Consider the following 14614-nt stretch of genomic DNA (forward strand, 5'->3'; position numbering starts at 1 on the left):
GAATCTTAGCACAACATACACGTGTTAGTCATCGTGCGATAGCTAGTATTACCCACTGAGACATTCTCGTGATCAGTACTCGTTATCGTGTCGTGACCACCGCTTAGCTAGATAGTCTGGTGTATCATCGAGATGATCAAGAATGCACTGCAGATGTAGAGTGATCTAGTGCATTGTGACTGCTCCATCGAAGTTGGGGAGATCATGAGATAGGTAATATCCATCGCAAATATACGGTGACATATACTAGTGATGAATATGCCGAAAGTGCAAAGATGCACATGCAAGGCACACCACACAAATGATATTGTGTTCGGCTACCTAGAGTGTAGGACGCCATAAAGGAGAATTACAACTTGCCCCAATAACGACCAAAAACATGCAAATTGCAGGCACATAAAAGGTATAGTACAAAATGCAAGCAAACAAGCATACACCTCATGCAAAGGGATGTGCATGTGGCAGTGTAGGGTGTTGTCACGGGGGATGGGTACAATGACTCATGTGTCGGACTGGTTCAGAGTCCTTTGGGGCATGACATAGCAAACAAGCATACACCTCATGCAAAGGGATGTGCTTGTGGCAGTGTAGGGTGTTGTCACGAGGGATGGGTACAATGACTCATGTGTCGAACTGGTTCAGAGTCCTTTGGGGCATGACATGAGCTCGATGAGAGTCATGTGTCCTAATGGAAGAGCATTGCACCTCAGGTGGGTTCAAAGGCTATGAAGCATAACCTGGAGAATGGGTTTATAGGCTATGAAGCATGACCCATGAGGTGACACGATGTGCAGGTCATCTCTGATGAAGATAAAGTGGTGTCGTATGAAGAGAAGTGGTGTAACTTTCATGGGAGAGAATTACACACCGAGTAGGCTTGATGTATAAGTCATTCCCAAAAAAGGACACGTGACTGTCGAGAATGATTGTTTGAGAATAGTGACTGGAGAAAAGGCCTACAACAATCTGAAGCAAAGCCATAGGAGGAGAGGTAATATATCTCTAGTTAGAGATAATTACACACTAGGTAGGCTTCATGTGCAAGTCGTCCTCAACACAGACACGTGAGTTTCAAAGATGAGTGTGCATGAGTAGTGGCTTGAAATAAATCACATGCATGCAAGTTATGAACATACAAGATGCTATGCAAGACAACATGCTAGAGTGCAAAGTGTAAGTGCAAACACAAGTGACATGATGCACGGTGACATATAAGAATGTAAAGTAAGGGGTATGAAGTACCATACCTAAAGGGGGTACAAATGCCCACTATGAGCATATAGGGGCAGATGCACACAAATGCACGATAGGTGCAAGTGTGTAAGTGTTCATGCAAGCATTACAGAACAAGCATGCAATAATGCAACATTCATATGAAATTGATCAATAAGGTCAAGACGGAAGCAGAAGATCGATCGAGTCGATGAATGTGGTCGATCGATCCAATCGAGCTAGTGGCGATGAATTGGTAGAAGCGACGAAGAAGGTCGATCAAACCAATCAGGTCGATGGCAGCCGATTAGTTGCACCAACAAAGAAGGTTGACCGAACTGATTGGGATGGTGGCGACCATCGATCAAGTCGGTCAAGATGGTCAGACAAACTGATTGGATCGGCAGCGGCCGATCTGTCAGGCCGACAAAATAGGTCGATCAAATCGAATGGGCCTGTGGAGGCCGATCAATTGAGTTGATGAAGATGATCAGAAGAATCGATCGATAATGGTCAATCGTTTTGTCGTGTCGGTCACGAATGATTGATCAAGTTGACGAAAATTGTAGGACAAACTGGTCAGAATGGTGGCAACTGATAAGTTGAGCCAATGAAAAAGGTTAATTGGGTTGATCTGGTCGGTGGTGGTTGATCGATCAAGTCAACGAAGATGGTCAGACGAACTGATCGGACCACAAGCGATCAATCGATCAAACCGACAAAAAAGGTCGATCGAGTATATCTAGCTGGGTGCAGCCGATCAGTCGAACCTACTAAGAAGGTCGATCAAATTAATCAGGCCGGTGGCGACCGATCAATCAAGTCGACGAAGATGGTCCAACTAATTGATCAGACTAATGGAGGTCGATCAATCGAGCCGAAAAAAAAGGTCAATCGAATTGTTCGGGCTTTTTGTGGCCGATCAATCAAGTCGATTAAAAAATTCGATCAAGTCAATCGGGCCAGTGGTGAACAATCGATCGAGTAGACGAATATAGTCAATTGAGCTAGGTAGGATGTGCTACCAATCGACAACACATGCAAAAAAAGGAAATTTTGATTTACTTTAAAAATAGTCATGTTGAACACACAACATGACATGCGGGTGCATGAAGTGTATGATATCCACTTAATCCTTACGATAAACCATACTTGTCATAGCGACCACACGTGATATTCTGTTAGAGAAAAAGTCATAGCTACTACTTCGTCATGCAATGTAACGAATCAACCTACCACTAATTGCCCGACATGAGGTGAAGGAATCTTCCATGAGAGAAAGCCTTCATGCAATGAAGATTTTTCATGGACATCACACTCACGACCTAGGAAACGTGAAACAAAGAAAGTTTTCTCATTTTCTAGGTCAAATTGCCCTCAATTAATTCATCGAGAGTTGAGGCAACGAACAACCACGAGATTGTCGAGCTCCTGGGGCAACTAGGTCAAGGTTCTAGAAGAAATTGGATTTTTGCTCGTAGATTAGTAGGGGAATCGCGAAAAAAGCTCCTAACCTATGGGGCCTCATTTATCACAACACCCTAACTTAATTCGTATATCATACAAACCTAGGGGGCTCTAGGATTGAAAAATAAGGCTTTTGAGAGTTTTTTCACCTTCACAATGGTCATTCAAAGCGTTCTCTTTGGTTGTCCACACTCTAATTCACTATGAAGAAACTCTCATTCCTCTGTAAGAGAGATGACGCTCTCCTACTTCCTTAAAAGAGATGAAGCTCTCTTTCAAGAAGCTTTTTTCAAGGGCTTCCTCTTACAAGAGCCTCTCCAAGAAAGCTCCCTCACACACTCAAAGGAACACGCTCTCCTACTTCCTTAAAAGAGATGAAGCTCTCCTTCAAGAAGCTTTTTTCAAGGGCTCCCTCTTACAAGAGCCTCTCCAAGAAAGCTCTCTCACACACTCAAAGGAATGGTGGAAGAAGGGGAAGAAGAAGTGCACGAGATCTAAGAGAAGAAGAAGAAGAAGAAGAAGAGAAAGTAGTGGCTACAGGGAGCAAGACCTTTTCCTCAGCTTTCCCCCAAGCTCTCCACTTCAAAGCCTCCACGAGAACACTCTATCTCCAAGGAAAAAAGAAAACTCTTGTTTTTTCTTCATCCGAAACTAGAACAAGCTCACTCTAGGGAAGCCAAGGAAGGAGAAGCCCTATTCCCCTCTCTTCTTACCAAAAATGACAAGTAGTTCCCCAACTAGAAACTTACATAAAAATCCAAAAAAGTTTCCATCCAATCACCTTTTTTCCTCTCCAAGGCATATCCACCCATAAACCAAGAAAAGCTGCATTTTTCGGCTGCTTAGGGGGAGTTTCGGGTGAGAATCCCAAGAAAATTTGGGAGCAAAAAACGACCTTACACCTAAGCGTTGGCCCCCTGACTCCTACTTTCTGCTTTCTTGAGTTCGAGAAAAGATTTAGAGCTATTTCGGGCTCAAATTTTTTGGGGGATTGGTGCTTAGGAGCCCGGAGGCCTACATCTACTTTTTGACTTCTCAGTTTTGATCCTCCTGGGGGTTGTTCTGGGCACCTAGGCACCCAGATCGGCGCTCAGGTGCCAAAGATTGGCATCAAGTTTCTGTCCTCTCAGTTTCAAGACTGTTTTGGATGTCTAGGCACCCGAGGCTAACATTGGGACGATGGGTCTAGCGCCTACGCACCAGGTCTTGGCATTGGGTCGCTCGGGTGTCGTGGCATGGGTGCGGTGCCCTAAACCTTGACCTCCTGAAAACGCATGCGGGAAGGTTGTATGAATCCTGCACCAGGTCTTGGCATTGGGTCGCTCGGGTGTCGTTGCATGGGTGCGGTGCCCTAAACCTTGACCTTCCTGAAAACGCATGCGGGAAGGTTGTATGAATCCCTCGAGCTATGGGAGGTTACATATACATGTTACACGCTCCCATAACATTCAAAAGAGTGTCTAATCCTTTTAGACATCAAAAATTGATGTCAACCGTAGGAATATAACTTCCTGAACCAATCTCAATCGTCTATATTGATTCTAGATCATTCCAAGAGGTCTATATATGTACTCATTATTCTTGTAGAGCGTGAGGAGTATATACACCTATAATTCTATAATGAATGAGGTTTTGTGATTTGTTTATGTTCTAAATCCAATCCTATACTTTTCTTCTTTATCTTCTTATCTATCATGACATTAGAGCTGTAGCAAAACTATAATGGATGAATCCACAACCTCCAACCTAAATGAAGCCATTGCATCTCTCAAACAATTAGGCACTGTTATCCCTCAGTCCTTAAAATTTTTAATGTCGAATATCAAAGTTATGGTCACTATATCCCTCTTTATAGATATTTATCTAATCTTGAGATCTAAAATAATCAAAATTGTGAAGCCCAATAGATTTCTCCAATTTTTTTATGGATCAGTTCTACAACTGCATTCAACTATCACAAATGACTCAATCTAGAATATAATACTTGGATGCTAGTTGATCAGAATCTCATAACAACAATCTCTTTAACCATATCTACCATAAATTTGTTGTATGTTCTAAATCTTGAAAAATACTTTGAAAAATGGAAAACATTGGAAAAATATTTGCAAGCCACTAACACATCCAAAGTAATCCAAATGAAGAATGAACTACACAATGTATCCATAAAGGATCAAACAACGATACAATAGCTTACTCAAATCAAGGCGCTAGTTGATAACCTTTCAGTTGTTGGAGATTTATTTAACACTAAAAACATTATCCTATGTACTCTCAAGTGCCTTCCAACACCTTATCAAACATTCAAGACTGTGAAAGGAACTCAATTAAATCCAATTGACCTAGAAGATCATTACTCCCTTCTTTTCAATGAAGAAATTAACATAGCTAATGACAATTCAGTTGTTCAGAATTCAGATCATCAACTGGCTCTCTATACTCAAAGAGGAAGGTAGATACAATTCAAACAAAGGTAGGAGCAACATCATTAAGCAATGATACAAAGGACAAAAATATATAGCTAAATAATCATCTCCAAGCCAAACCAAAAGACATAGATCTGACATTATCAGATATGCAGTAAACCATGCCATAAAGCTTTAAAATTTTGACAATAACTGAATACAGACTATCAACCAAGTAAACCTCCATAATCCATGGCTCTCATTACATCTTCCACAACCAATCTAGATTGCTATTTAGATGCTAGAGCTACAAGTCATCTAACAGACTCACTGGATCAACTTCAAGTAGCCGAACCCTACCAAAGTTGTGATCAAGCTCATGTGGGCAATGGAGACATAGTTCCCATTAAGCATTCGTGACACGTCTTATTACCAAATGCTACCCATAAGGCTATTCATTCAAAACTACTTCATACATCTCAAATCTCTCACAATTTAATCTTTACATCTCAACTAACCACTGATGACAATTATCTTTTAATCTTTAATATTGTGGAATATCAAATCAAGGATCGAATAACTCAGCGGATCCTTCTTCAAAGCACCGGCCTCAATATGATGTATCCAACTCCAATAATTCAACATGTTCTCGTCTCCACCACAACCCATGAAACTCCTTGGCAACAACATTTGGAACATGCCAATCACCAAAATCTTGCAAACATAGCAAAACAACAACCCAGTTTATCAATTTTTAGTCAATTTTCATTTTGTGAGTCAAGTGAAACTGCTAAAATTCATCATTTACCATTTCCTACACCTAGTTTTACTCAATGTAATCTCATAGAACTCATACATTCAAATGTTCAAAGAACATCCCCAACATCATCTATTCGACGTTATATGTACACTGTTATTTTTGTTACATCCCCAACATCATCTATTCGACGTTATATGTACATTGTTATTTTTAATAATTCTCCTCTTTTTTCATGGCTCTATCCTATGTATCATAAATCAGAAGTTCTCTTCAACTTTATTAAATTTGAACTACTGATAGAACTTCAATTCAATAAGGAAAGTAAAATCTTAAGAACATATGGCAGTAAAGAGTACAAAAAGTCGCAATTCAGCAGTTTCCTGCTCACTTATGGAATTATCCATCAAACAACATGTTCTAACACACTATAACAAAATGGGATCGTCAAACAAAAATACAGACACATAATAGAGACAACTCTTTCTCCTCATCGATTCAAAGCTTCCACCATCCTTATGGCTTGAAACAATTGTTAAAACTATTTATATCATCAATCATTTACCCTCAAAAACAACATTTTTGTTATCAACATACCAACTACTTCATGAAAAACTCCCAGACCACTACTACCTCAAAATATTTTGGTGTGAATGCTTTTCATGGATACTACCTTCTCAAAGAAACAAGCTTCAACCAAGGTTGATCTCATGTGTTTTCCTAGGATATCCAGAACACAAGGGCTCTAACTGTTTTGATCCTAACCCAAGCAGAATCATTATATCTCGACATGTTATCTTTAATGAAATTGATTTCCTTACACAAAATTTGTCACCGTGCAACAACTAAATCAATCTACATATCCAAAATCATTTACTCTTCTACCAATCTCAATCCCCTCCACACTACTTCAATCAACATAGACAACATCAATACCTATACCTCCATAAATAAAACCTGACTCCATGTCTACATAGAAAGAAGATAATCCATCCATGTCCCCACAACCTTTCATCACAATTCTCTCGAGACATCCCAATGTTACACAATCCAAAACTAATTCCCTTCTAGCCAAATGGACCTTTGATCTTCTGCATATTTCTATACCTGAAATAGAACCATCCACTTATAAGCGGGTTGCGCGTTATCCTCAATGGCAACAGCTATGGTTGAAGAAATCAAAGCTCTCAAATCTCAGAACACATGGGTCCTAGTTCCTACATCTACTGATCAACCAATATTATGTAGTAAATGGACGTTTAAAATCAAAACGAAAGTCGCAAGATACAAGGGCGGAATTGTAGCTCAGGGCTTTCAAAAAGAATGCGGCTTAAACTACACAAAAAACTTTTAGTATTGTCTCAAAATTACCCATCTTCCGGTTATTACTAGCAGTCACTTGACATCATCGGTGGAAAGTACTTCAAATGGACATTTCCAATGCATTCCTTCATGGTAAACTTCAAGAAAATGTATTCATGTGTCAGCCGTGGGATAATTTGATTCAGATTACCCAACTGATGTGTGTCAACTCTAAAAATTCCTGTGTTCTTAAACAAACACCTTGTTAATGGTTTGATATATTCTTCACCTTTCTAGCACATTTTGGGTTCAAGCCGAGTCATGCTGATACATCCTTACTTATTTAGAATCACAATTTTAACAAAATTTTTCTTCTTCACTATGTGGACGATATTCTTTTGACAGGATAAATCCAAGTGTTATACAACAACTCATTCAAGACCAACATAACACATTTTCTATGAAGCTCCTAGGATCTGTCTCCACTTTTCTGGTTATTTAGATTTAACACACGTCATACGGTTTCCATCTATATCAAATCAGCTATGCCAAGGAAAACTTGAACAGGGCAGGTATGACTGAATGCAAATCGCAATCCAATCCTTTCACTGCCTATTTCAAGCAGTCTACTGAACTGCAATAGCCATGTACTCACCCAAGTTCAAACACTTAGGGGGGTCCTTACAATACCTCAATATAACCAGGCTCGACATACAATTTGCAGTTAAAACTCTCTCAACATCTTCACAATACGCTCTCTGTTCACTATGAACTTCTCAAAAGACTGTTAAGAAAACTCAAAGGAACTCTGGACCTTGGTCTTCTCTAAGGACCGGTCCTCTTACTTTACACAAACTAAGATTCCAGTAAGGCTAGCGATTTTATCAATGGCTGAACATTTTTTGATTCACAATTTCTCTCCTGGCATGTCAAGAAGAAACCAACGGTGGCATGTTTTTCCACTAAAGCCGAGTACAAAGCTTTGTCTTCAACAGCCAGTGATGTAATTTGGTTCTGAAGACTTCTACAAAACTTTCATATCTCTATATCTCAATCAACTACCATATATTGCGACAACACCTCCATCATGACTATCACTCACAATCCTGTTTTCCATGCCCAAACGAAACACATAAGGATATATTGCCATTTCGTTAGAGAAAATATCCTTTCCAACTGAAGAACATGTTGATATCTTCACCAAATTTTTACCCATGACCTGGTCCATAAACTCAAAGAAAAGCTAATCATCTGTGACAAAACCATTAGTTTGTGGGGGGGATGATAGAGATATACCTGTCTCATCCGTCTATATGGATTCCAGATCATTCCACGAGATCTATATACTTACTCATTATTCCTGTAGAGTGTGAGGAGTATATACACCTATAATTTATAATGAATGTGGTTTTATGATTTATCTATTTTCTAAATCCTGTCATGTACTCTGCTTCCTCATCTTCTCATCTTTCACAAGCTTCTCATCCTTTTCATTTGGGTCTTTCGGAAAACCATAAAACAGATATTGAGTATTCTAAAATTTAGTCATTTCGCAAGAAAAAAGGGAAAAAAGCTGAAAAAAATTCCTAGCTATTGACATGAAAGTTCTCTAAAAAAGATATTATCCACAAAGCCACAATTTCAACATCACTAATGTTCAATGGTAAACATCAAAATTTTCATGCTGAAGGGTGCATGATAATTTCAACATATTCTATAGTAAAATAGAAGGAAAGTATTGAGCAATAAGCCTCTTAATATGAAAACCAAACTACAAAATCCCACTGAAAAAATATGGCAGCAACACAGAATATCTGCTAGTCAGGAAAGCAGGAACCATATTACAAGAACAATAAAAAAACAATGATAAACTTGCAAACACTTAAGGGAAAGGACTGCTAATAGGATTTAATGATTATTAACATCAACCTTTCTTCAATTTATGTTCTTCAATGCCAAACTTAAACCAAGGGATCCATACAGAAGTCCTTTTCTGATAAACTTGGTAGGCTTCGGCTCTGTCTTCTCTCTTCAGCATTCGTCGTTCAACGAGAACTGTGACATAAACCAAGCAAAGACTATTGACAAATGGCCCTACAAACATCCATCCTTCTCCAACATTCCAAGCAAATCCAAATAAGCCCCACCACCACAACTGCTCACCAAAGTAATTTGGATGACGAGAATAGTACCACAAGCCATTGTTCAGGTTAGGAACCGTTGGGGAGCCGTCAGCTCTTAAAACTTCGTTTCTTTGCATGAAATTGTAGAGCTGTGTGTCAGCAAAGAAGGCAATCACAATTCCACTAATGCATGTAGAGGTGGCTATGAAGTCCCAAAATCCCCATGGCTTAGTGCTGGAGTGAATTGCATATAGCGGCAGGCAAATCCCAATCAGAAAGATCTGACAATATGCATTGGGTTTGTTTTAATCGTGTAGAAAGTTTATGAAGGAAAATAATACAAAAAAGCCTATTAAGGAAAACATATCACATACTTTATCAGTTAAGGAAGCAGGCATATTTAAATAACAATATTTTAAAAAGAAGCAACTATTCTGAAAATGATATTTTGAATGGGATAATTTCAATAGTTTTAAGAACTTAATCAAAATTGCTCGTTTAGTTCATATTAAAACTAATCAGATCATACGCCTCCCATCTCAAAGACTCTTGTCTCAAAGGAGGTAGAGGTAGCGTGGGAATTAGAACTTTTGAATACAAAATCATTGAAATAAAGAATGAAAACTGGGAGCTAAATTGGATAAAATATTGCATCCAGAGTCCGGACGCCGGCCACGTCCGATACACTGATCGCGTGAGATTTTTTTTTCTTCCCAGCGATCACGGACGCCGGCCACGTCCGATACACTGATCGCGTGATATTTTTTTTTCTTCCCAGCGATCAGTGTATCATGTCCATTATCCGGACGTGGTTCTGCGTCCGGACTCCGGACACAATAATTTTTCGCTAAACAGAAGCTAAAGAAAAGTTTAAGGGGAGAAAACATTTACTATAGCAGTAAAGTGTGTAAGACAACTTAACAATAGGTTTATTCATGCAGAAAATGGTGGCTGCTAACTCTCTATTACATAAAGTAGACTCATTTCTACAAGGAAATAGTGACAACAGTAAAATACTAACGATATTTTCTTGTTTCTGATGATTATTTATAAGTTTCGAGGCAGAGTTATTAAGAAAAAGTATGTTACTTCAGAATTGTAGAATCAAAAAAATTCTAAACCTCTGAGGATGAAAGCTTCAATTGCAGTGCGGCTGTGATAATAACTCCATCGTGTCTCACATGCAGCAAATGTAAAATCTCCCTAGATTAATACAGCTAGCAAAGCAGCCCAAACCACCAACAAAAATTAGAGAAAAATCATCATTATATGCTGGTTTGCGTTAGAAAAAAGCTCAGATAAAACCCACAGAAAATTCAAACCTCCAACAGGAATTTGATCAAACAATTTAAATACACAGAATACTACCCCACCAGCCAAATGAACAAACTCAACAGTTTTCAAGTAAAAATAAACATCATAAAATGGAATAACTAATTAAAGATGAAAATATATGTAAAGCAAGATGGGAGCAAAACCTCTATACCTGCTGAGACACATACACAGCAAAGAAAGAAACCCACCACCAATGTTTCCCATACTCCTTTCTCATCTCATTAAACCTCCAATCCTCCCTAGTTCCCCACTCCCATTTCTCCCTCCTAAAATAGCTATGGGTGAGCCGTATGCTCCAAATATAGGTAAGAACAATCGCCACCATTGATCGTACTGCATTCGCACGCGCCAGAGGGTGGCTGGCGTAGAAATGAATTAGCATGACTGGAATTATGGTCCAGTACAGGTCAATCATCTGCACTCGAATAACTGAAATCAATCAAAAAGGAGCTGAATTTGAACGATTTAAAGGAGCGGAAGGCATAAAAGAAAGAACTTGGTTTGCACCCAGTGATTGGACTGAAGAAGGGCGATGACATAGAAGAGGACGTCGACATTGACGAAGAAGATGAGGTTGGAGAGCAGGAGTGGGTGGGAAGCGGCCACGATGGAGGAGGACGGGGAGCGTCCGTTCTGGCGGAGGAAAAAGAGGTAGAAGACGATGGAAGGGAGCGGAATGAGGAAGGCCATTGCTGCGTTTTTCAGATTCCTCATTGCTTGAGGTTTCAGAAGGCTGATTTCCAGGTGAATAACTAACAATTATGAGGTTTCTTCGTGGAGAAGATTGAGCTTATAATGGTCCAGAGAAGAGCGAGTGTTTATAATGGTCGAAGATAGCCTGAGAAGATCTGAGTTTATGATGGTCATGGATGCCATCGAAGGTCCACCAGACGGCGCCGAAAGTGATGGGCGTTCAGATTTTAAAGTTAGCATCATCATTAATCTTAACTAATCGCTATTAATGTATAACTTATTTTTAATTACAAAATATGATTAATATATTTCTGAAGTTCTTGTAAATTTGTTAATTTTGAAAACCTAAAAAGCTTTAAGCTTGCTGTTACTTGGAAGCACCAGTGTTAATGAAACTTGATTGATAGGTTCATTGCTCTCCATATTCCTAGATTTAAAAGAGCTCAAAAATAAGGGTGCATTTGGTAGGGCTTTTTAATTGCTTTCCCTTTGGAAAGTAGAATCCGTGCACATTGGATCCGGTCTTTTATCTGTTTTGTGTAAAATCACGTTCCCAAAACTTAAGTTTCGAAGACGGCGAGGCGGGGCGGGGCTTAGATATGCAATATGGTCTGCGGCTTGGGTGGTAAAAGATACTGTTGCCTTTCACCTTTTCCGCAAAAGTCATATTTTATCTGCAATATTTACCCATTTGGTTTTGGCTCCTCTCTCGTCCTCGATGCAGACTTTGGGGGTTAGGGCATACCAGTGAGCGTTTTTTTTCTTTGGTTTCTCCCTCCTCTTCCATCTTTGTTGTGATTCATATGTATGTATCTTGAAAGCCTTTCTTTTGTTTAGGGCCACACGAAGTAGTTTTTGTTTTTCGGTACAAGGATTTCATTTTTCTTCTATGTCGTCAGATTTCTACATTTTGATCTCCTATGTATTGGTGAGTTCGATTGTTGTACATTCCATGCTATTGGGTATCACACTCATTGCAATAACTTTAGATTTGTGGTTGGTTACTTCATTTTCGATGTTTGGTTTAGGTTTTGCATTTTATGTGGGTGTTGTTGGGGTTTGGTTGGATGTGGTTAATGTTACTCGATTGGGTTCTTGTTGGTTGTGGTTGGGCTTGATTTGGTTGCATTTTTGTTTGCTCTAGTTGGAGTTGATCTAATTAGATTTTAGTTAGCTGTGGTTGGGGTTGATATGGTTGGGGTTTGGTTGGTCGTGGTTGGGGTTGCTCTTGTTGGGATTTGGTTAGCTTTGGTTGGTTCTTATTTTATGATTCAACATACATAATAGTAAGTGTCTAAAATGAGTATGACTTACATGTTCTTTAAATTAATATGAGAAGTATTTTTCAATCTTCTTACTTATAATACTCTGATAATTTAAATTGAAAGAACCTAAAAATAAAATGTACACACATTAAAAAATTTACGAATGAAGTAAATATTACATTTGAGTTACAGAGTTGAACAATTACTATTAAATAATCTATCTTACTCAATGAAGGGTTGAATTTTGTTGTAATTAAGAAGAACTTAAAGAGTCACCCCTTGAAGCTCTTTATATTTGAGATAATGTGAAATTCATCTTTTTGATAATTTACTTAATTGAAGAAAAAATAGAAATCATGGACGACGAAGGCATCACACCTATAGCCTCATCGATAGGTTATTGTTGATTAACGCAATAGGAGCAAACATTAGTAGTCTCTTATAATATGTACGTCTCATATATTGAAACTTCTAGCTTAATATATCATCTCTTAAGTCCATAAGGTGAAACTATTTTCTATCTTTTGGGGGTAGTATGGTTTTATTTCTATTTTGTGCTCCAAGACAAGCATATATGTAAGTAATCTTTTATTTGTTGAGTCTCAAATTGGACCATGAGGGCATACAATTGCTTATATTTCTCCATATGGTGTGTCCAATTATCAATGAATCTCCCCCTCTTGTAGGTTGCATAAGTCCCAATCGATGCCACAAATTTTACACTAACATCATTAGAAGCTATGACTATTTTTGCCAACAATATAACTTTTTTTTTTGGCAAAAATTCCAATATTCAGGAATCAATATCATGTTAAAAATAGAGATGTTTCATTACACCTCAACAGTTACCTCCTTTTGGCTCAATATTATGTCAAGACCCAAGATGAAAAGCATCAACATAAATTATAAGTTTAAGTGGGTTATCATAAGACTTTTAATTATGTAAACATATTAGCATAAACACTTTTAATTATTTCACAATTACATACATTACATTTATCATGTTTCACTATATAAAGTGTGTTATCAATATGCATAATGGCATATTGATTAACTATTGCAAGCCATATGGAAACACTATACACTTGTGCTTCCCACAATAATCCTTGCAACATAATAAATAATCAAATACTGACAGCTAATAACTTAATGAAACTAACTAATAACTTAATACCAACAATCACTAGCTCAATATATAGTACAAACGAAGGATCTCTAACTGGAAGATTTAATCTAGGTGTAAAAGTCGAAGCCATTAACCAACTTCTAGAATATTGTCCTCAAAGGTAATTTTATTTTAAAGGATATAAGAATCTTTTTAGCACTTTAAAAAGTGCAACTGACTTAACAACAATTACACTACCATACATATGAAAGAGGAAACACCTTCGAAGCTAAAGAATTTTGTGTTTTTCACTGTGTTATCACGACTTCCAAATTAGAAATGCGTAGTTTGAAAAATTAGTAAAAGAAAATAATAAATAATAAATCCCCATATTATTTTTTTAAGATTTTATTTAAGTAGGCTCCAAGTGTAAATTGATGATTGAAGGAGGTAGAAAAAGTAGTAGAAAGGTTTTTAAGGGGGCATGAAATGCTTGAATATATGAGAGGAATTGTTATGAACAAATTAATCCAAATATCCTTGTCTTATTATTCCTTTTTCTTTCTACATATTCTTTATCCTAGGCTTTTTTTGCTTGCTCAAAATATCATTTGTATGCTCATTTTCCATTGAAGAATCAGACCGTAATTCAAGGCTAATTTTGAGGACTCAAAGGAGACATAAATGAATATATAACCTAAATTTTCTTATGTGATCTTAATTAGTTAAGAAGTGTCAACTATATGAACAAAAAGTAGCATTATATGTTCAATGGCCCCCTCGATGCCAACATAACATTATGTGAAAGATTACAATAGATATCCAAACTATTCAAGATATGTTTTCAAAATCAAAGTTAACCTTATAGAAATGTCTTTAACATACTTCTCCACTTTAGTATACTAAATCTGTTTGAGAAGAAGCAACCCATGATGACCAATCAATCACTA

The 14614-nt window shown here is 37.9% G+C and overlaps 1 protein-coding gene across 2 annotated transcripts; it reads right to left on the minus strand.

The window, feature by feature from the left end:
- Window positions 1-8903: 8903 nt before the first annotated feature.
- LOC110023006 (uncharacterized protein C594.04c) lies at window positions 8904-11477 on the minus strand. 2 transcript variants are annotated; one of them, XM_020722204.1, is made up of 4 exons: window positions 11109-11477; window positions 10753-11016; window positions 9307-9547; window positions 8904-9198 (listed from the first exon to the last, which is right to left on the minus strand). In XM_020722204.1, exons 1-4 carry the CDS (start codon window positions 11313-11315, stop codon window positions 9068-9070), a joined length of 843 nt encoding a protein of 280 aa, XP_020577863.1. In that variant the 5' UTR covers window positions 11316-11477; the 3' UTR covers window positions 8904-9067. The 2 variants fall into 2 exon arrangements, with proteins under 2 accessions (XP_020577863.1, XP_020577862.1); XM_020722203.1 differs by having other exon boundaries at window positions 8904-9547.
- Between the last annotated feature and the right edge of the window lie 3137 nt (window positions 11478-14614).

This window comes from Phalaenopsis equestris, unplaced genomic scaffold (genome assembly GCF_001263595.1).
Source record: "Phalaenopsis equestris unplaced genomic scaffold, ASM126359v1 Scaffold000204, whole genome shotgun sequence".
Lineage (NCBI taxonomy): Eukaryota > Viridiplantae > Streptophyta > Magnoliopsida > Asparagales > Orchidaceae > Phalaenopsis > Phalaenopsis equestris.